Source organism: Pyxicephalus adspersus, chromosome 2, assembly GCF_032062135.1.
Source record: "Pyxicephalus adspersus chromosome 2, UCB_Pads_2.0, whole genome shotgun sequence".
Taxonomy (NCBI): Eukaryota; Metazoa; Chordata; class Amphibia; order Anura; family Pyxicephalidae; genus Pyxicephalus; species Pyxicephalus adspersus.
In genome coordinates this window covers 59949950-59972231 of record NC_092859.1, presented here as the reverse complement: position 1 = coordinate 59972231, position 22282 = coordinate 59949950, and the positions used below count along the sequence as shown (strand labels likewise).

General features: G+C 42.1%; 1 protein-coding gene across 1 annotated transcript in view; it reads left to right on the top strand.

Moving 5' to 3' along the window:
* Positions 1-22282, top strand: part of PDLIM4 (PDZ and LIM domain 4) — a 181194-nt gene that overhangs the window by 60572 nt on the left and 98340 nt on the right. The window contains exon 3 of the mRNA XM_072400844.1: positions 2854-2932. Coding sequence (XP_072256945.1) covers positions 2854-2932 — 79 coding nt within the window. The remainder of the gene's footprint in view (positions 1-2853; positions 2933-22282) is intronic.

The window sequence follows — 22282 nt, the reverse complement described above, 5'->3', positions numbered from 1 at the left end:
AAACATTTTTTATATTCATGATATCTACTAGAACCCTATTCGGACATATTTCTGTAAGTTACAGGTCTACAATTAAAAAAAAAAAATTTCATGAAAACCTGTGACGCTTTTGGAACAGAAATCTAGAAATCAGTGTAACGCTCAGGTGGTTAATAACAGTATGAGGTTATCAATCTTTCATAAGAACTAAAGCTGGCCTGTTTATGATGTTCTTCATATGCATATTTAATACACCATACCAGAAGAGGTCCAGGATTTGTCATGTTGCTCCCGTTCCTTCAGAGAAAATCTTAAATCTTAAAATATTTGTTGCTGAAATATCTTTTCACGGCTGAATTTCTGAAATTTATAAATTCTTCTGTACTTCAATAAGGGGTGCAAAAAGTATCTTCTCCAAGTGCCGAACTCATTAACAGTAATTAAATGCATCAAGCAAAACAGTAGGCCAAAAAAAAAGCTGTATACCTCATTGTTCCTAAAAAATCAGTGTATATACAGATTTTTACTATTGATATCTCTGTTTTAAGCAGTATTGTGTGAAATAATGAGCAAGCACCAACCGTGACTATAGTGAGCACCTTTGCCAGTGAGCAAATTGTTTACCCCATGCTTTAAAATTACCAGTAATGATATCAGAGTGATTTTCATACAGCTGGCATTTGACAGCTGAATGGGCTAGGGATAGAAGTAAGCTTGACACAGAGAATATTGAGAATCATTGAAATCCAGGGACCTCCCCAAGTATTTGCTTAAGAACAATTTCAGGTGTATACTTGCATCATAAATAATTCTGCTTTACCAGTAATCTTAGTTAAATAAATAAGGTTAATTGAGCCATAGTTGATGGCAACTACTGCCTTACTTTCTATAATAAGTTGAAATACTGTTTCTTCTCTATTTACTTCTGGGCTGTATTTGTATTGAGAGTTTACACAGGTGTATAGAACACAATAGACATGATATATATTTATATATATTACCTATAAACTGAACTGTTACATTGTTACATAATTAAATAGTAGGTTAGCTTGAGTCCATCAAGTTCAACCACTAGGGAAATAAACATATCCTAGGTATAAACCCCAATAAGACATAGTTGGTCCAGAGGAAGGCAAAAAAAACCCTGGTACAATTTGCTTTAACAGGGGAAAAAATTCCTTCCTGATTCCATGAGGCAATCGGATGTTCCCTGGATCAACAGTCTCTGTTATCTTTAAATCCCTAATACCTAGTTATATTCTGTGCTACTAGAAAATCATCCAACTTTTTCTTAAAGCACTCTATAGTAGTTGCTGAAACTACTTCTGGAGGGAGCAGATTCTACATTTTCACAGATCTTACAGTAAAGAATCCCTTCCTTATCTGGAGCTTAAACTTATTTTCCTCCAAACGCAAAGAGTGCCCTCTTGTTTTTTGTAATGATCTCAAAGTGAATAATTGGGAAGAGAGTTTTCTATATGGACCATTTAGATATTAATACAGGGTGATCATAGGGAGAAATCAATTCAGTTCAGCTAATCTCTCCTCATAGCTAAGCTCCTCCATTCCTTTTATCAGTTTAGTTGCCCTTCTCTGCACTCTCTCCAATTCCACAGGGTCCTTTTTGTGAACTGGTACCCAAAACTGGACTGCATATTTCAGATGTGGTCTGACCAATGCTTTGTACAGGGGCAGGATTTTGTCTCAATCTCTGCAGTCTATTCCTCTTTTAATACAAGAAAGTACTTTACTAGCTTTAAATATTGCAGCTTGGCATTGCATGCTGTTTTTAGGTCAATGATCTATCAGAACCCCCAGATCCTTTTCCATTTTTGAATCCTCCAAATGTTTTCCCCCTGGACAGTATGAAGCATGCATGTTGTTAGCCCCCAAGTGCATAACTTTACATTTTTCTATATTAAATGTAATGTGCCACTTGGCTGCCCAATCAAATATTACATCCAAGTCTGCTTGTAGATTATAGACATCCTGTATGGACTTAATTCCAATACATAGTTTAGTGTCATCTGCAAACACAGAAATGGTACTTATAATCCCAAACTCTATATCATTTATAAAGATGTTAAACAGTAAAGGTCCCAACACTGAACCCTGGGGTACACCAATAATAACCTTAGACTATTCAGAGTATGAATCAATAATTACAACTCTCTGGATGTGGTCTTTAAGCCAGTTCTCTATCCATTTACGGATTGACTTTTCTAAACCTATTGACCCTAACTTGCATATTAACTGTCTGTGGGGTACAATGTCGTATGCTTTAGCAAAGTCCAAGTACACATCATATCAACTGCTTTTCCACTGTCTACCTGTTTACTTACTTCCTAATAAAAAGAGAGTAAATTTGTTTGACAACTTCGGTCTTTCTTTAAGCCATGCAGAATATCGCTTATAATATTATTATCTATTATCTAGCAGAAACTCCTCTGTGTTTTTTTATCAAACTCTCTAGAACCTTTCCAACTATGGACGTTAAACTAACCGGTCTGTAGTTACCTGGTAATGACTTTGCTCCCTTTTTAAAGATAGGAACCACATTGGCCTTACACCAATCCATCGATACCATGCTAGTGACTAAGGAGTCTCCAAAAATAAATTAGAAATAATTGCTTTGAAATAACTAATAAATGTGGATGTAATCCATTGGGTCCTGGTCTTGGCTTTGTCAACCTTAATTTTAAAACTGATTTTTTAATGTAACCTGTTGATGTAACCACAATCAGTAGGCATGATGAGAAGTACTGTTATTCGTTTACTGCATTGTTGTTTGCCAAGAGTGATCTTATATACCTTTGTTTGATGCCACTGAGTGTGATTGATAATGAGTGACTTTAGTTTGCCCTTTGCCTACAGGTGTGGTGGGAGGGCCTTGCCACCCACAGAAGAACTAAGACAGCAGCCGCGTAAATACAGTCTGGAAACAGAGCTACAGGTAGGAAAGAATGAGTAGTCATAAGCCTGTGACATCATGTCATGTATTAAAGCACGACTGGCACAATTTGCTGTATGTGCTCTAATAAATTTTAGCATATTTTTTATATTTGGGTTGAAAAAAACACATCTATTAGGTTTGACCTACCGTAAATAGAAAATGTGTGAGGATCTTATATGAAAAAAATCAGCAGAATCCTAAACTCACAGCTGATCCAGAGGAAGAAAACAATCATCCCGATCCCCAAAGGCAATCTGGTCCTTTGTTGGATTAACAGATTACAGAGTTGTTTTTAAATATATTACAATTGAATTATTATATAATAAAATAATAAAAAAGTATATGTATCTATTTTATTACTAACAACCAGCAACATTTTCATTTTAAAACACAACTAGAATCTTTTTAAGGACAACTTCAACTTTTAGGCTTTTATTTAATTATGTCTTTTTTCACCTTTTTAATTGACTGAATATAGTACCTTCTGTTCTGTAAATAACGAGTAACTGACTAAAAGGAAAGAAGGAGTACAAAAAACACCACTGTATCATGGAATGAGAGCTACAGCTCTCACTGTAAAAGATCTAAAGTGCATTAGCACTACATATGAACAGCAATAGGGACAGTGGAGGCCAGGTAACCAGAAGACATTTTATTAGCTGGAGTTTTTCTTTAGGCAATCTACTTATTGGTAAGAAATAGGTCCTGTAAAAGACTATTCCACACTGTAACAGTTCTTAATGTAAATAAATTGGTTTATCTGCAGAAGTTAAACCTCTTCTCTTCCAGGCATCAAAAGTTAAACTGAAAAGCTTTACATCAAGTTTACTGCATAAACTATATATATATATATATATATATATATATATATATATATATATATATATATATTTAAATAAATACATATATGAATCCCTTTTTAATCACCTCCTCTACTCAAAGGTAAATAAATTAACATTTTCAGTACCTGAGGGCATTCTTGCCTCTTATTTCCTTATCAATTGAGTATAAGCTTCATTCTGCAATGTAGGAATTTAGGACTAGGGGGACTTTATCAGTGAACAGTGTAGTAATATAACATTGTACGTGCATGTATTTTGTACTAAAACGTAAGCACTTATTATACTTCACATCTTCAGTGTGAAGTATATTAAGGTACCATGTGGTATAGATCTACTGAACAGTGTCAGTCAGGTACCATTGTTTCTTCATAAATGCTTAGAGTATGATTTTGTTATGTACTTTGTCTGGATTGTCGCGGTACAGCATCCAGCAGTAGTCAGCCATCATAGTTTCATTCTAGAAACCTTGGTAGCAGTGCTCCATTAACTGAATGTCCTGGTGAAAACGTACTCCTTGTTTATCACTCACCATACCAAGATTCTCCGGGAAGAATTCTAGATGTGAGTACAAGAAATGTATTTTTAATGACATGCGACAACCCAGTTTCTGGTATGAATCAAACAGATTCTGAACTCCTTCCTTATATGCAGGAGACATTATGGTTGCCCAGAAAATTTATACACAACCACTTGAATGCATCCCAAGCTTCTAGCTCAGCTGCTGAGAGATATTGTAAAATTGTAAATGAAAACATCATCCTGCAAAGCAGACTTGATCTGTGGCCCCATAAATATCCCTTCCTTTGTTTTTGCAGTGCTTATGTTTGGAAACTTCTCAACAAGGTACTGAAAACCCATAGAGTTTGATTTACCCATGGCCTTTAAAGGGCTCTTCATCAAGCCTAACTTAATGGAGAGGTGTCAGAGGCACCAGAGGCAGAAACTTGATAGGAATAACTGAACACAGATTTGAAATCCGCATCAAAAATACTACATAAAATTATGTCTGATGAAAGGACATGTTGACCTGTGTTATTAAAACTAATTTTTTGTTGACCTGTGTTATGGCATCCCAGCGGAGGGAGCAGATGGAAAAAGATACTTTGTATTTTACAAGAAAGGTTCTTTTCAGATGTCAGTTCAGAGTTAGGGAAATGCTAAGTGAATGGAAGCAATTTGCTGTCACAACAATTATGTCATCTACACTGAACTGATTTGTTGCCTTATGGGGCTCTGGGATTTCTGTGACTTATTTTTCTATGGTTTTTTTTTGTCAAAACATATAGCTATATGTTTATACATACAAGTTATACATATAGTTTTAGTTATACTTACAAGTTATTTATTTTCTAAACATGCACAATTTAGAGTTGTGCCTGGGGTATTACTAATGAGCAGAATTTCTAGTAATAACATAATGAAAGTTGTAATAACAATCCACATAACGAAGCAAAATGAAGAGAATTCTGGTCAGTTCAGGAAACAATAAGGTTTTCATCTTTTTTTTTACTTAGTTCCACTGGATAGAATAAACCAATACAGTTTTGTTTTTTTCACAGAAACAAGTTTGACGGTTCAGCAAACTTTTGTTTGCAAATCAGCAAAGAGATCGTGCCCATTCATTTTAGGAAAAAAATCCTCATAAATTGTATGTGTATGTAACATCGTTAGGCATGTTACTTACCTGTATACACCTCCTTTGTGTAGACATTCAGAATTCCTAAGAAGCTGCTATGTGCCACTACCTTGTATGTGATGTCAGCAGTCCAAGCGGACTATGAGCTGAAAAGCAAAATACAGTCTACAATATTCCCTTTTATTTCCTCCTTTGGCAGCTACAATAAAGTTTAGGTAGAGAGATAAGGGGACAGGCCAAGGAACTAGGCCAGCATAGAAAGTAATAGAAATAAAATAATCCCAAAGAATGGGAGGGAAGTGCAAGAAAGAAGGGGGCTATGTTAGATTTCCTCTCCTTAAGTGGTCACATTTTCTAGTGAGTTTAAAGGCATGTTGAAAGTAACTACATAAAAGCTTATAGGAAGAAAAATACTCCAAGTAAGAAATGTAAAATGCTTGGATGTTCTATGTTATTATCAGCAATTGTTTAGGTTTGTGATAGGGTTCCTTAAACCTGTATTTAAAGTTCAGCGTTTCCACCCTTCTGTCTACCAAACAATGGTGACGTTGAAAGCATTTGCTGAATAGGTTGGATCTAAGGAAGCAATTAAATAGCAAACTGTCCTGAAACCAAACACTTGTATAAAAATGGATTTCAACTAATTCAACAAATGTCTGTTAACCCCTCTCGCGGTATTCCCAAGTGTGGGATTTTTTTTCGATGCTACCCCGAGTGTGGCTTGGGGTTACCATTTTTGGTACATAAAATTCAGCAAAAAAATAGCATTTTTTCTGTATTGCATCATCGGCTTGATTGATGTGATGCATGAAGCGTCGGTACAGTGGGGAGGCATGGCCTGATGGGAAATTTAAAAGCAGATTACATTGGAATCTGCTTTTAACACATTGATCACAGTGATACAGTTATAAAAAATAAATCCAAATAATAAATCCAAAAGTTTTTTACTGCATTCAACAGCTTTGTCCAGTGCCCTGATTTACTGTTTGTCCACTTCCAGCCCTGACTTTGGTCTGACCTTTTCCTGACTTTTTCCTCCTTTCCTCATTTGAACACTTGTCTTTTACCCTGAACATCTCTGACTTCTTACTGGAAACTTGACCACATCCTTGGCTTCCAAAAGGCACCTCGCAGTGCTAAAGCTGTTTTCGAAAAGCTAGAAAGCAGTAATAGAGATTTAGAATCACTTGTGGAATTGAGCGATAGTGATTCACCAGGAAACTTGTCATGAGACAGTGAAAGTGAACACCGTGACAAATATGAGCTTGAGATTGGTGATGTGCGAACTTGGTGCTCTATTGACCTTGGTAAGGCTCAGGCAGTGCCCCCAAGATTCCCATTTACTGGAGCACCTGGTGTGAAAATAGATGCTGAACGCGACGACCCCTTGGCATACCTACAATTTTTTCTGACCGATAAGGTTATTGAAAAAATAGTTGCTGAGACAAACGGGTACGCTGAACAACAATTAGCTGCTCCACACCAGAGGTTTTTGCAAGAGGCAGAAGGTGGGAACCCGGGACCAAAGATGACATTTGGCTATTTCTGGGCTTAGTGATACTTCAGGGAGTGGTGGGCAAATCCCTGCAGAAGTGGTATTGGTCTACCAATAATATACTTGCCACTCCATTTTCTGCCACAGTCATGCCAGAGTACAGATTTACCCTGATCATGAACTATCTACACTTTGCCAACAATGAGGAGTTTGTAGAAAACTACTCATCCTGCACCAAAACTCAAGAAAATTTGGGAAGTATCTCAAATGATTCTAAAAAATTTCCAACAGACCTATGTGCCAGAAAGAGACATCAGCATAGATGAAAGTCTAATGGCCTACAAGGGGAGGCTTAGCTGGGTGCAATACACTACTTTAAAGAGAGCACTTTTTTGGTGTAAAATCCTACATGCTTTGCGAATTGTCAACTGGCTACAATTGGAATTCAGTTCTATACACTAAAAAAGGACAAAAGGACAAAACTCAATTCAAAATACAACCAACAACTTTTATACTTCTCCTGAACTTTAGTTTTTTCTGCAACACAAAACAGATGAGTATGGAACCGTTAGGGTTAACCGGCGCAAGGTGCCATCAATGTTCGCAAAAAGGAAGCTAAAGACAGGAAATGGTTGCCTGGCATAAAGGCAAAATAATGGCCCTGCTATGGCATGACAAGGATGTGTGCCTAATGAGTACAGTCCAAAAGTCCTTCACTGGTATAGTATGAACAAAAGCGTGGGGAAGAAATAATGAAGCCACAAGTAGTGATAGACTCTATTAACACCATGGGAACAGTCGACAGAGCTGATCAAGCAATGACATTCTACCCAGCAATGAGGAAACAGCAAAAGAAATACTTCTAGAAGATATTCAGGCATCTTCTTGAGCAATGCTTGTGGAATGCCTACATTCTCTTCAAACAAAAGAGTGACTGGCCTCATTCTGACTTAATTTGAAAAGTTTCAGAAGTATTGTCATGAACCACCAAACACCAGCAATGGCTGTGAATAGACCTGGACGATGTGCTGTTGCATTTGTCAACCCGGAACGCCTGACTGGTCGTCACTTCACAGACTACATGCCACCAACCGAAAGGTTCTACTGTCCCGATTGTGACGTCGGACTTTGTGCAGTCCCATGTTTGAAAATTTACCATACCCGAGATGTTTACTAGACCAATATGCAGTGCCTACTAATTTATCAATAATATTGCACCCTTGTTTGGACACATTTCAGTGTTTTTGATTTGGTTACATTTTTTAAATAAATGTATTATTTTATTTCATCATTTTTACAATTATTATTTATAATTATTTATTAAAATATAATTCTGATTTGTGTTTCAAACTTTATCATACCCGGGAGTGTAATTCCTAAGAATTACAAGCCTACCATATTAAACAACACATTTCCATGCAAAACAATGTACCGCTTTTGACATAAAAATACTGACATAATCAGACTGCCAGGGAGGTTAATACTGCCTAAATTTTGCTGGTGGCACAAAAATAACTATTGCATGTTTTTGTTTGCAAAAAAATTACTTATTTGGCTAGTCACGGGACCAAACTGACACAAGTATGAACTCAGTCTTAAAGGTCCATGTTAGCGTCAAAAAGAAGTGCACTCCTTTTTCACCCTTGTCAGCTGATTCCACAAAGATGTCTACAGAACCTGGTCTATGAACCGCTTATAAAAGTACAGCCCCCCCGACAGAGTGGAGAGGGTGTCAGCACTAAGTTTGTGTTGACGTCACTGATTATTTTTCCCTTCCTCTGATCCATCAGAACAATAACCCACAAAAAACGGATCCTGTCTGTGGAGCTTCTGCCTTCACTCGGTCAGCATTTGCACAATAATCCATCAGTAGTGCTAATGCCAAAAAAAACAGGAGTGGATCCAAAACAGAGATGACACATGAATGGAATATTTGCATGTCTTCTGTGTTTTGTACCCACTCCTGCTTTTGGCTACCAAATCATAAGCCAATTCTGATGGGACCATACAGCTGCTACACAAAAAGGATCCGTTGTGCGTCTCTTTTTTTCTTCCTTCTGACAGATCAGAAGAAGGGTCAAACAATTACTGATGTCATCCAGGCCAAAAAAGCAAAATAGTGGCACTGTCATGGAGTGGGGAGGATAGGGGAACAGCTTGAGAAGTCCACAGAGTGGCACAATGACATAATGGTGAGGTGGAAGCAGCATGAGGAAACCACAGAGTGGACCAATAACAGAGTCTGGAGGTGGCGGCAGCATCAGGAGGCCACAGAGTGGCACAATGACATAGTGTGGAGGTGGCGGCAGCATCAGGAGGCCACAGAGTGGCACAATGACATAGTGTGGAGGTGGCAGCATCAGGAGGCCACAGAGTGGTACAGTGACAGAGTGTGGAGCTGGCGTCAGCAGCAGCATCAGGAGGAGACCACAGAGTGGCAAACTGACAGAGTCTGGAGGTGGCGACAGCAGCAGCATCAGGAGGAGGCCACAGAGTGGCACAGTGACAGAGTGGAGGTGGCAGCAGCATCAGGAGGTCACAGAGTGGCACAATGACAGAGTCTGGAGGTGGCGGCAGCATCAGGAGGCCACAGAGTGGCACAATGACAGAGTCTGGAGGTGGCGGCAGCATCAGGAGGCCACAGAGTGGCACAATGACAGAGTCTGGAGTTGGCGACAGCATCAGTAGGCTACAGAGTAGCACAATGACAGAGTCTGGAAGTGGCGGCAGCATCAGGAGGATACCGCAGAGTGGCAAGATGACATATTGTGGAGATGGCAGCAGCAGCAGCATCAGAAAGGATACCACAGAGTGGCAAGGTGAATTAGTGCGGAGATGTCAGCAGCAGCATCAGGAGACCACGAAGTGACCCGGTGAGTGGGGCGGTGGGTGGCAACACCAATACCCGCTGACGAAGGTGGATGAAAGAAGGAGCACTTGGCATCTGATGTGTTGCATCAGGCGGGGATTTGACTCCGAGAGGCTCTCGCTTTTGGCTCCAAGCACCCAGCCCACGCCGGGTGCGACTCGCTCTGAGGACAGTGACAGGTGGGGAGTTTGACTGGGGCGGTACACCTGTTAAACGGTAATGCAGGTGTCCTAGGGCAAGCTCAAGGAGGACAGAAACCTCCCATGAAGCAGAAGGGTAAAAGTTCACTTGATCTTGATTTTCAGTCTGAATGCAGACCATGAAAGTGGGGTCTCTTGATTCTTCCTACTTTTGGGTTAGGAGCAGGAGGTGTCAGAAAATTTACCACAGGGATAACTGGCCACAGAGTGGCACTATGGCAAAGTCTGGAGGTGGCAGCAGCATCAGGAGGCTACAGAGTGGCACAATGACAGAGTCTTGAGGTGGCAGCAGCATCAGGATTTTCAGTCTGAATACAGACCCTGAAAGTGGGGCGTCTTGATCCTTCCTACTTTTGGGTTAGGACCAGTAGGTGTCAGAAAATTTACCACAGGGATAACTGGCCACATAGTGGCACAATGACAGAATCTGGAGGTGGTGGCAGCATCAGGAGGCTACAGAGTGGCACAATTACAGAATCTGGAGGTGGCAGCAGCATCAGGATTTTAAGAATGAATACACACCATGAAAGTGGGGCCTATTGATCCTTCCTACTTTTGGGTTAGGACCAGGAGGTGTCAGAAAATTTACCACAGGGATAACTGGCCACAGAGTGGCACAATGGCAAAGTCTGGAGGTGGCGGCAGCATCAGGAGGCCACAGAGTGGCACAATGACAGAAACTGGAGGTGGCGGCAGCATCAGGAGGCCACAGAGTGGCACAAGGACATAGTTTGGAGGTGGCGGCAGCATCAGGAGGCCACAGAGTGGCACAAGGACATAGTTTGGAGGTGGCGGCAGCATCAGGAGGCCACAGAGTGGCAAAAGGACATAGTGTGGAGGTAGCGGCAGCATCAGGAGGCCACAGAGTGGCACAAGGGCATAGTGTGGAGGTGGTGGCAGCATCAGGAGACCACAGAGCCGCAAGGTGATATAGTGTGAAGATGGCAGCAGCAGCATCAGGAGACCACAGAGCGGCACAACGACAGAGTGTGGAGGTAGCAGCAGCATGACTCAGCCACAGAGTGGCACAATGACAGTGTGTGGAGGCAGTGACAGCATCAGGAGACCACTGAGTGGCACAATGACAGAGTCTGGAGGTGGCGTCAGCATCAGGAGGCCACAGAGTGTCACAAGGACATAGTGTGGAGGTGGCGTCAGCATCAGGAGGCCACAGAGTGGCACAATGACAGAGTGTGGAGGTGACGGCAGCATCAGGAGGCCAAAAAGTGGCACAAGGACATAGCGTGGAGGTGGCGGCAGCATCAGGAGACCATAGAGCGGCAAGGTGACATAGTGTGGAGATGGCAGCAGCAGCATCAGGAGACCATAGAGCGGCAAGGTGACATAGTGTGGAGATGGCAGCAGCAGCATCAGAAGACCACAGAGCGGCAAGGTGACATAGTGTGGAGATGGCAGCAGCAGCATCAGACCATAGAGCGGCAAGGTGACATAGTGTGGAGATGGCAGCAGCAGCATCAGGGGACCACAGAGCCGCAAGATGACATAGTGTGGAAATGGCAGCAGCAGCATCAGGAGACCACAGAGCGGCAAGGTGACATAGTATGGAGTTGGCAGCAGCAGCATCAGGAGACCACAGAGCGGCAAGGTGACATCGTGTGGAGGTGGCAGCAGCAGCATCAGGAGACCACAGAGCGGCAAGGTGACATAGTGTGAAGATGGCAGCAGCAGCATCAGGAGACCACAGAGCGGCAAGGTGACATAGTGTGGAGATGGCAGCAGCAGCATCAGGAGACCACAAAGTGACCCTTTAACAGACTGGGGCGGTGAGTGGCAATACCAGTACCCGCTGACGAAGGTGGGTGGAAGAAAGAGCACTTGGCATCTGATGTGTGGCATCATGCGGGTGGCAGCATCAGAGTAGTAGCTGAGGCAGGTAGCCAGAAGAAACCAGTCTCTTTTGTCAAGGTTGGGTTAGATGGCATGGATCATCTAATCAGATGCATCAGGCATTGGTGGGTGGAAATCCTGGCTGATCCACGCCTGATTCATCTTGACAAAGGTCAGTCTCTCCACATTTTTTGTGGACAGGCGTGTTCTTCTTGGGGTAACTAAGACCATCGCAGCACTAAACACCCGCTCTGATGCCAAACTACTGGCCGGGCAGGAAAGCTTTTCCAGGGCAAACTCGGCCAGTTGCTGGCCACAAATCCAGTTTGGCTGCCCAGTAGTCCAGTGGATCTTCAATGACGGCTGGCACGGTGCACTCCATGTATGCCACCACCTGCTGGTTCGGGTTCTGCTCTGTCTAGCTGCTGGTCAGTAGTTTCTTCACTATGTGGGTGCAGAAAGCTGCTACTCTAGACTCAGGCTGCTGCTGATGGAGCTGGTACTGCTCCTGCCACCCCACCCTTCCACAGCAGCCATGGCAGTGGAACGTGAGTGCAGAGGGCCCCCCTGGTCAGACCTGCGAGAGGATGGACGATGGAGCAGATAGGCAGCGGGAAACTGACTACATAGGATGTCTCTGTAGTAGTTCAGTTTGTCCTCCCTCTCAGCAGGTGTAAAAAAAGGCCCTCATTTTGGACCGGTAGCGAGGGTCCAACAAGGTGGAAAGCCAGAAGTCATCCCTCTGCCGAATGGTGACAATTCGGCTGTCACGGCGCAAGCAAGTGAGCATGCAGCGGGCCATTTCTGCAAGCGACTCGGAGGGACTCCCTTCTTCCATCTCCACTGCATACCGCCACGGTGTGTCTGGGTCCTCTGCCTCATCTTCCTCATGTCCTCCTCCTCCTCCAGTTCAGCCCCCCACGTCTCCAGTCCCCTGACCAGCCAGATTTACCAGCATCTGTTCCAGGACATGAAGTAGTGGAATGACTTTGTTCATCCCGTAGTTCTGGCGACTGATAAATATCGTGGCCTCCTCAAAGGGCCTGAGCAAACGGCAGGTGTCACGCATGAGCAGCCATGGCTGACATCAAAGTTACACATGGGAGTACTCCGCTTGGATCATCAAGAATTCGTTGATGGCATTTCTCTGTTTGTATAGTCGGTCCAACATATGGAGGGTGGAATTCCAACCGGTGGAAATGTCACATATCAGCCTATGTTGGGGGATGCCCTTCTGCCGCTGCAGCTCAAGGAGGGTGTGCTTTGCGGTGTACGAGTGGCTGAAGTGCATGCAAAGTTTCCTGGCCATTTTTATGTCTTTCAGATGGGTGGAAGACTTCTGGCTTGACAACCAGATTGAACACATATGCCATGCAGGGGCGCAGGGCGCATGGCTCAGCCTTCCTTGATGCAGTGCCGACACCATGTTCTTCCTGTTGGTCGGTCACCATGGTTCTGATTTCGAGTTGTCGTGGAGAAAACCAGGATTCGATTTCTTGATGAATCACACGGAGCAGTTCCTCCCCTCTGTGACTCATTCGTCCATGCAAACCAGGTGCAGAACAGCGTGACACCGCCGTGCCCTGCACATGTGGTATGCTGGAGGGGCACTGTGAATTGTCCCTGCAGTTTAGGCTGAGGACACGGTGGAGGATGAGGAGGCAGAGGCAGACGTTGTTGCTGGACCAGCGGCGTGAGAACGTGAAGGCGGAAGCGGTGTCACCTGGCCAAGTTGCTGGCTGTGCAGGAACCACATTCATCCAGTGGGCCGTAAAGGACATGTATTTTCTCTGACCGTACTTACAGCTCCACACGTCGGCGCTGCCGTGCACTTTGGCAGACACCGACAGGCTCAAGGACTGGCCCACCTTCTGTTCTACATATTTGTGTAGGGCTGGTACTGCCTTTTTCGCAAAGAAATGACGGTTTGTGACTTTCCACCTCGGCTTGGCATAAGCCATCTGTTCTCTGAAAGGTGCATAGTCCACCACTTGGAAAGGGAGGGACTGCAGCACCAGCAACTTGGACAGGAGCACATTCAGCTTCTGCGCCGTTGGGTTAGTGCACGCATACCGTTGTCTCTTGGCAATCACTTCGGTGATCGATTGCTGATGGAATGACTGACGAGGAGTAGGAGGAGCAGGAGCATCTGGACCAGCAGAACATAGAAATTACATACAGCTCCCTTTGGCTGAGGTGCTGGATCCTTGACTGCCTGAAACACGCTGCGTGCCACCGGGTGATGCAGCGGTTGCTGCGGCAGGCTGGACCACCACATCGGAGCCACGGTTCTCCCAGGCCACTTTATGGTGACACTGCATATGTTGATGCATATGGTGATTTTCCCCCCAACACTCCGCACTGACTGACTGCTACCGCCACTGCCTCCGTGAACCCCTGCACCACTACTTCCCAGGCAGGTAGGCTTCTGCGAAACAGGTGGTCTATACCGGGCACGTTCTGCTCCCAACCTCTGACTGCTGCCACCCTGCTGACTCCCAGCCATGTTACCACCTTGCTGGCTCAGCCACTGCCTCATGGGCAAGCTGCCACCCTTTTCTCCTGATGATGATGAAGCCCCTTCTTCACCCGGCTCCCAAGTGCGATCGGCTTCATCATCATCGAGTAATGTCTGAACGTCACTGATGTCCTCCTCAACGGTCTCTGGGTCAGGAGCCTGACTGCTTGCAACACCACCTCCCACGCCACTCTCCTCATCAATACTTGCCCTCCTATCGGAGGAAGCGGCGGATGTCTCCTCCAGATCTTGGCTGGGCAGTAGCTGCTGACTATCCTCTACTAGCTCGTCCTCGCTGTATAGTGGAGCTGATCCCACAGCATACAATACTTCTGTGGCTGAGGGAACAGCAAAGGACAGAGGCAGGTTCAGGACAGGTGAGGGCACTGGGCCTGCTCCCGGGCCATGCCAACTAAGGGTTGTGTCTGACGAACCCACCGACTGTTGGCTGGGGGGTCTGATGTCACTTGGGATGAAGTGGATGACTGAGTTAACCAATCAAGAACCGCTGGGTTGCTGGTCAAGACACGACCGCTAGATGATACCGGGAGCTCAGGACTCTCGCTGCGACTCCTGCTGACATACCCCCTTACTCTGCTGCGACCTCTGCCTGCGCCAGAAACATTTAGGCCTCTGTCACTCCTCTGTTCATGGCCTGCCACTTCTCTGTCTGACATACTTTTAGCTGAACTAAATAAATTAAAAGGAAATTAAAACACACCTAAAAGCGATGAATATATTTTTCTTTTTGTACAGAAATAGGCCAGTAAACGATTTTACCACAAATAACTGCAAAAGTGAACTGCGTATATATTTTTCTTTTTGTACTGAAATAGGCCACTAAATGCTTTCACCATACTGAAATAGGCCACTAAACGCTTTCCCCACATATAACTGCAGAAGTGAACTGAGAATATATTTTTCTTTTTGTACTGAAATAGGCCACTAAACTCTTTCACCACAAATAACTGCAACAGTGAAGTGCGTAGTTATTTTTCTTTTTGTACTAAAATAGGCCACTAAACGCATTCACCACATATAACTGCAGAAGTGAAATGCGTATATATATATTTTTTCCACAGATATAAGCCACTAAAGGCTTTTCAACATAGTACTTGCACCCCAATAACAAGAACAAATTGCTGGAATGACAGCTGTATAATGGCTATTTGGATCCCTAAGTAATCTTTCCCTGCACTTGTAAATCGCTTTTCTAGCACTGTCCCTAGCGCCTTCTGACGTCTCTCTGTGACGTCTGCTGTGAAATGATTCCTCCCTATCCTTTCCCTGCACATATAAATCGTTTTTTCAGTTTTTTTTTTCCACAATGAGGTTTTTGCTATCACTCTCCCTAGGGCCTGCAGACGTCTCTTCCTGCACTCAGAACGCTGTAAAATGTCTTAATCCAAGATGGCTGAGGCTATTTATAGGGCTGTGACATCACAGGGCTGGCTGGCTGCTGATTGGCTTTATGGGTCATCCCACCTTCCCAAAATTCCGTGCCCCATGTCCTCACACGTGTAGCCGCCATTTTAGGAAAAATTGCGATTCGTTACCAAGAAGCACGAGGAAATTCGCATTCGTTGCAAATCAAATTTTTCCTGAAATTCGGATCAAATTCCACTTTGTCAGCTTCGATTCACTCATTTCTAATTTTAACATATCAGTAAAAAAGATATAACTTTCTTTCAGAATTTTGTATGTAAACTTGTACTACAAATTATATTTTCTATATTTGTGCCGAAAACTCTATCTTTCTCTGTCTTTTATTCAAATACTTATATAAACCAGAGTTAGGCACAATCGAAATATTGGGCAAAAAATCATAGATATCCACCATACACTACTCCAGTGATAAAAAAATAGTTGAGGGGAGGGTTATGGATAAATGTATGGAGCTTTCCATGTTACAAACAAACGTTGGATTGCGCAGCAATGGTTTAAAGAACCTGTTCACTAATGCTAGAAGTCTAGCAAACAAAACAGGGGAGTTGAAAGCCTTAATGATTGAGGAGAATTATGACTTAGTTGGCTTTGCTGAATCCTGGCTTTGTTCTTTGCATGACTGGGCTGTCAATATTCCTGGGTATACTCTCTTTCATAAAGACAGAGTCAAAGGAAAGAATGGTGGTGTCTGTCTGTATGTTGTATGTGAGAAGTGATCTAGAAGTGAATGTGAAAGAAGAAATTGTGGATGGAACAAGCGATGAGGTTGAGACATTATGGGTGGAGTTGAATGTGGGGTTGAATAACACACAATTAGTCTGCTAACGGCCCTAGTGTTTTAATCATGGGCGATTTCAACTACTCTGACATTGACTCGAGTAATGGCACTACAGGAACATCAAAAGGGAGGAAATTTGTGAATTTAACATAAGATAATTTTATGGTACAGTTTATAGAAGCTCCAACTAGAAATGATACTCTGTTTGACCTAGTACTTTCCAGCAATGCAGAGCTTATACCAAATGTGCATATAAAAGAGAATCTGGGTAGCAGGGACCATCTTATGATTTCATTTAATGTAAGCTGTAAACAGGAAGCAAAAACAGGAAAGATAAAAACATTTAATTTTAGGAGAGCAAATTTTCCAATAAAGGTGGCTCTCTGTAACTTGGACTGGGAGAAAATATTGTCCTCAAAGAACACTGAACAAAAATGAGAATGTTTCAAGTCTGTTCTACAAAAGCACACTGAAAAATATATTCCAAAAGGTAATACGTTTAAGAGGCTAAAGATGAAACTTATGTGGCTCACAGCTGATGTTAAAAAAGCCATAAGTAACAAGAAAGAGGCATTCCAAATATATAAAAATGAAGGATCACCTTCATCATTTGAAAACTATAAAGAATATAACAAAAGATGTAAAAAGGGGATAAAATGTGCAAAACTTCAAAATGAAAAACAGATTGCAAAGAAAAGTAAGGCAAACCCCCCAATTTTTTAAAAATACATTAATAGCAAAAAGATCAGATCTGAGCATGTAGGCCCCTTAAAGGATTTCACTGGGTTGGTAACTGGGGATAAAGAAAAGGCAGATTTACTAAACACTTTTTTTGTGTACACTAGCTCTGTGTACACAAAGGAAAATGGCAGAGCTCAAGTCCAAATTCTTAATAACAATGTCACTGCCTTAAATGAGTCATAAATGGCTCAGAATTGATATGATTTAGCTGGGGAAAACTAAGGTTGACAAAACACCAGGACCCAATGCATTACATCCATGTCCTAAAAGAGCTGAGAACGGGTTTTTCAAAGCCATTCTTTCAAATTTTTAGAGACTCTTTAGTCACTGGCAAGGTAACAATGGATTGGTGTAAGGCCAATGTGGTTTCTATTTTCAAAAAGTAAGCAAAGTTGGCAGTACTTAAATTTAGCTCTGGGTAAATGTAATTTAGGGGCGGCATGTATTTCATGGATAAATGCTATATACTCTAACCCTACGGCTTCAGTGCATTACTGTGGTTACACATCCAGTTCTTTTCCTATTGCCCATGGCACTAGGCATGGGGTGTCCTCTGTCCCCATAAATTTTTGTACTAGCGTTAGAACCACTTGCCACATTTATTAGGCAGAATACTAAAGTTCCAGGAATTAAAACCTCAAAATATATCCATAAAATCTCGCTCTTTGCGGAGGATATGTTGTTGTATGTAACTTCTCCTGACCTAACATTACCATCACTTATAAGGATTTTTGCAAGTTTTGAAGAGCTCTCGGGAATTAAAGTCAACCCTACTAAATCATTGGATTGAATCATTGAATGTTTCCCTACCTGCTGTAGATGTGGACACAACCTGAACTAATTTTTTGTACACTTGGGTTCAGAAACTGCTTTACCTAGGGGTTCAGATAGTTGTGGATCATGGTACGCTGTATAAAGCTACTTATGTACCTTTAATAGGATCTCTTTGTCACCTATTACAGTTTTGGAATATGCTCTACTTGTCATGGTTTGGACGTAATAATGCCATTAAGATGACCTTTTTGCCTAAAATCATGTATTTTATTCGGGTCCTTCCTATATCCTTTCCCTTTGAAAAATTTGTCCATTTGTCCATGGAAATTTGGATGTGTCAGACTCTCCAACGAAAAGTGCTGCGTTTCATATAGAAATCTGGACCCGCATTGGCAAACGTGCTCTTTCGTTCCAAATTGAATGGTAGTCTTGGTGTATCTCACCTTTACTCCTATTACAAAGCCTCCCAATTGGCCCCTCCTATTTCTATTAATCATTTGGATTGTCAGTTATGAGCATTAACTGAATTGACCCTCCTCTCCTCAGGTTCTGTGACAAATTTATTTTGGTGCCCTCCTATAGTTCGACCTAACAATGTGAGTCCATTTCTGCTGCATATGTTATGGATTTGGGATGCGCTAGTATAAAGCTAAATTTATTAGCGCTCACTGCCCTTTAATGGATTTTTTGGATAATACACTTTTGTAACCCAGTCTTACTCATAAGTTAAATTTTTATATGGTGGTCTGAGCACAATCTTACTACGATGGGGTGTTTGGTTTCTAGTTCAGGTGTACGTTCTTTTGGTTATTTAAAAGAAAAGTACGATATTCCCAATCAGGAACTTTTCCATTATTTGCAAATTCAGCACTTTATTAATGGTCTGCTTGGCAAGTCGCGTTCTTCCCTAACTATCACGGCCTTTGAACGTGCATGTGGAGATAAGCCGGTTTCGGTGGGGGCCCTCTCCTTCTTATATGTATCTATTGTCACTGCACAATTTAACAAACCATTGTCCTATTTGCCAACATGGGAAAAGGAACTATTTATAATTTTTTCAGAAGAAGATGTCCTAAATTTATGGTTGGCCATATCTAAATCTTCTCGAAATGTGCTTGCTCTGGAAAACTTCTATAAGTTTCTTATGAGATGGTATCTTACTCCAGCTAGAATAGCACACGCATTTCCTTCTGCTTCACCAAATTGTTTACGGGGCTGTTCCCGTGAAAGGTACCATGGGTCACATATGGTGGCTTTGTCCCAAAGTGTCCAGACTATGGATAAGAATATACCATATGATATATACTGTACTAGGGATAAATCTGTCTAGAGACCCACGACATGCACTGTTTCATGTCCCTATTCCAAATGTGGACAGAAAAGCTTCCGTCCTTATTTCTCATATCCTTATGGTTACAATGCAGACTATTGCACATGCATGGAAAACCTCTACATTGAATTTTATGGAAGGTAAAAATGGTATGCATGGTACAAGGATTAACGAAAAGATTATGGCCATTATTAATGACTGCCATGACAAGTTTTTGGCCATATGGCAGCCTTGGCTAAACTATTGTTTGCCATCCCCAAGAACTCTTTCCATTTTACATGCATAAATTGGTATTGTTGTATTATACTATAATAGGACATCTATTTCATTTTTCCATTTTTTTTTTAGTTTTTCATTTTGTTTTTACGTTCAGGCTTTTTATTATTGAATGTTTTATTTACTATGGGTGTATATGGTACACCACCTTTTAAATACTTCATTGTTGTATTTTTTTATTATGTCTTGAAGGTGTATTTGTATTGGTGATTTAATTTGATTTATAAATACTGCTTTGCAGTAACAGCACTAAGTTTTTTTTTTTATAAACAGTTTACAGAACTTTTTTTTTATATTTGAAGTACTTTTAAAAATGTATGCTTCTTATTGTTTGTATGTGCTTATGTGTTTTCGATGAAACTCTTTTGTACCAGAAAAAGCAAAATCATTACCAGTTAACTGCAGACCAGTTAGTTTAACGTCCAAAGTTGGAAAGGTCCTAGAGCAGAGGTCAGCAAACTTTTGGCCACTAGGGCATTTGAGGGGTAGGCAGGAGGACACTAGGCCGGACTCCCTCTCGAGTCCCGCCCCAATGGCTCCGCCCCCACCAGAAACACCCCCAAAAGGGAAATCCCCCTCCTCCGCAATGCATACGGAGGAGAGGGAATGTTTCCTATTTACCCCGGCGGCAGAAGTGTTAATGGTAAATGGGGAAGGGAGCCACAACACAGGGGCTCCGGCCGCTCCGGCTCCAGTAGTTTGCCCCGGCTCCTCCACGGGTTGCCGGCCGGGATTAGGCCGGATCGGCCAGGGGGGGATGAATCAGAACAAAATACTGGCTAGGCCATATCTGGCCTAAAGGCCAGAGTTTGCCGACCTTTGAGAGTTTGATGAAAAACCACATAGGGGTGTTTCTGCTAGAAAATAATATTATAAGTGATAGCATGGCTTCAAGAAAGACCGAAGTTGTCAAACAAATTTACTCCCTTTTTATGAGGAAGTAAGTAAACAGGTAGGCAGTGGAGTAGCAGTTGATATAGTGTACTTGGACTTTCATAAAGCATCTGACACTGTACCCCACAGACGGTAATATGCAAGTTAGGGTCAAAAGTTTTAGAAAAGTCAATCTGTAAATGGATAGAGAACTGGCTTAAAGACCACATCCAGAGAGTTGTAATTAATATATATACTCTGAATGGTCTAAAGTTATTAGTGATGTACCCCAGGGTTCAGTTTTGGGACCTTTACTGTTTAACATCTTCATAAATGATATTGAGTTTGGGATTAAAAACATTTTTGTGTTTGCAGATGACACCAAACTATGTAATGGAATTAAGTCCATACAGGATGTCTATATTCTACAAGCAGACCTGGCTGTACTGCTTGATTGGGCAGCCAAGTGGCAAATGACATTTAATGTAAATAAATGTAAAGTTATGCACCTGGGGACTAACGACCTGCATGCTTCATACTGTCTAGGGGGAGTACATTTGGGGGAGTCAGATATGGAAAAGGATCTGGGGGTTTTGGTAGATCATGGACTTAATAACAGCATGCAATGCCAAGCTTCAATATCTAAAGCTGGCAAAGTACTTGCTTGTATTAAAAGAGGAATAGTCTGCAGGATGATGGGGACATAATCCTGCCCCTGTACAAAGCATTGGTCAGGCCACATCTGGAATATGCAGTCCAGTTTTGGGCACCAGTTCACAAAAAGGACGTTGTGGAATTGGGGAGAGTGCAGAGAAGGGCAACTTACCTAATAAAAGGAATGGAGTAGCTCAGCTATGAGGAGAGATTAGCTGAACCGAATCTATTCTCCCTTGAGAAGAGACATTTAAGGGGGGATATGATCACCCTGTATAAATATAAAAACGGTCCATATAGAAAACTCTCTTCACCAATATTCACTTTGAGATCACTATAGATTGCTATCATTACAAAGAACAAAAGGGCACTCTTTGGGCCCGATTCATCAATGAAATGCGCGTATGCTCGACGCGTGTACATACGCGCCAGGCAGCAACCTCTATTAGCGCGAGTCGGGCCCGAGTTCTAGTGAACTCGCCTGCCAGTTTCCTGCAAAGATCTCGAATACGCCACTTAAGGCGATTATTTTCAGCGGCGCGATTCAGAAGGAGATGGAAACCTCAATAATGAGGTGATAGCAATTGATTAGCGCACACCTGCGCCCTGTTCCGTGTGCATTTGCAGTCCATTTTACAGGTCAGTTTGAATCTTTAATGCTTGATGTTTTTTTTTTTTGTGTTACTTTTTCTGTTAGATTCTACTCAATCACAAACTTGCTTCATTTATAGTTACATTTGTTGCACTTCTTACTTACTTTTTCTTTTGGTTGCAAACTGCAAACTAATTTCTATCAAGCTGGATATATACTAAGTGGCACTTTCAAATATGCCATCACACACTAGTATGAGTGTAAAAAAATATGTGAAGAAACATTTGTGACCTGATAAAAATGTTGTTCTAGTTTGACTAGAATCAAATATTTTAGTAAATATTTTAGTAAAGGATTATATTCAAACATGTTATAATACATGTATTAAGGAACATTTAGTGATTTCACTTGTGTATGTATGTCAAAATACATTTAAATGTATACAAATACATATGCATTTTAATTAGTACTATTTTAA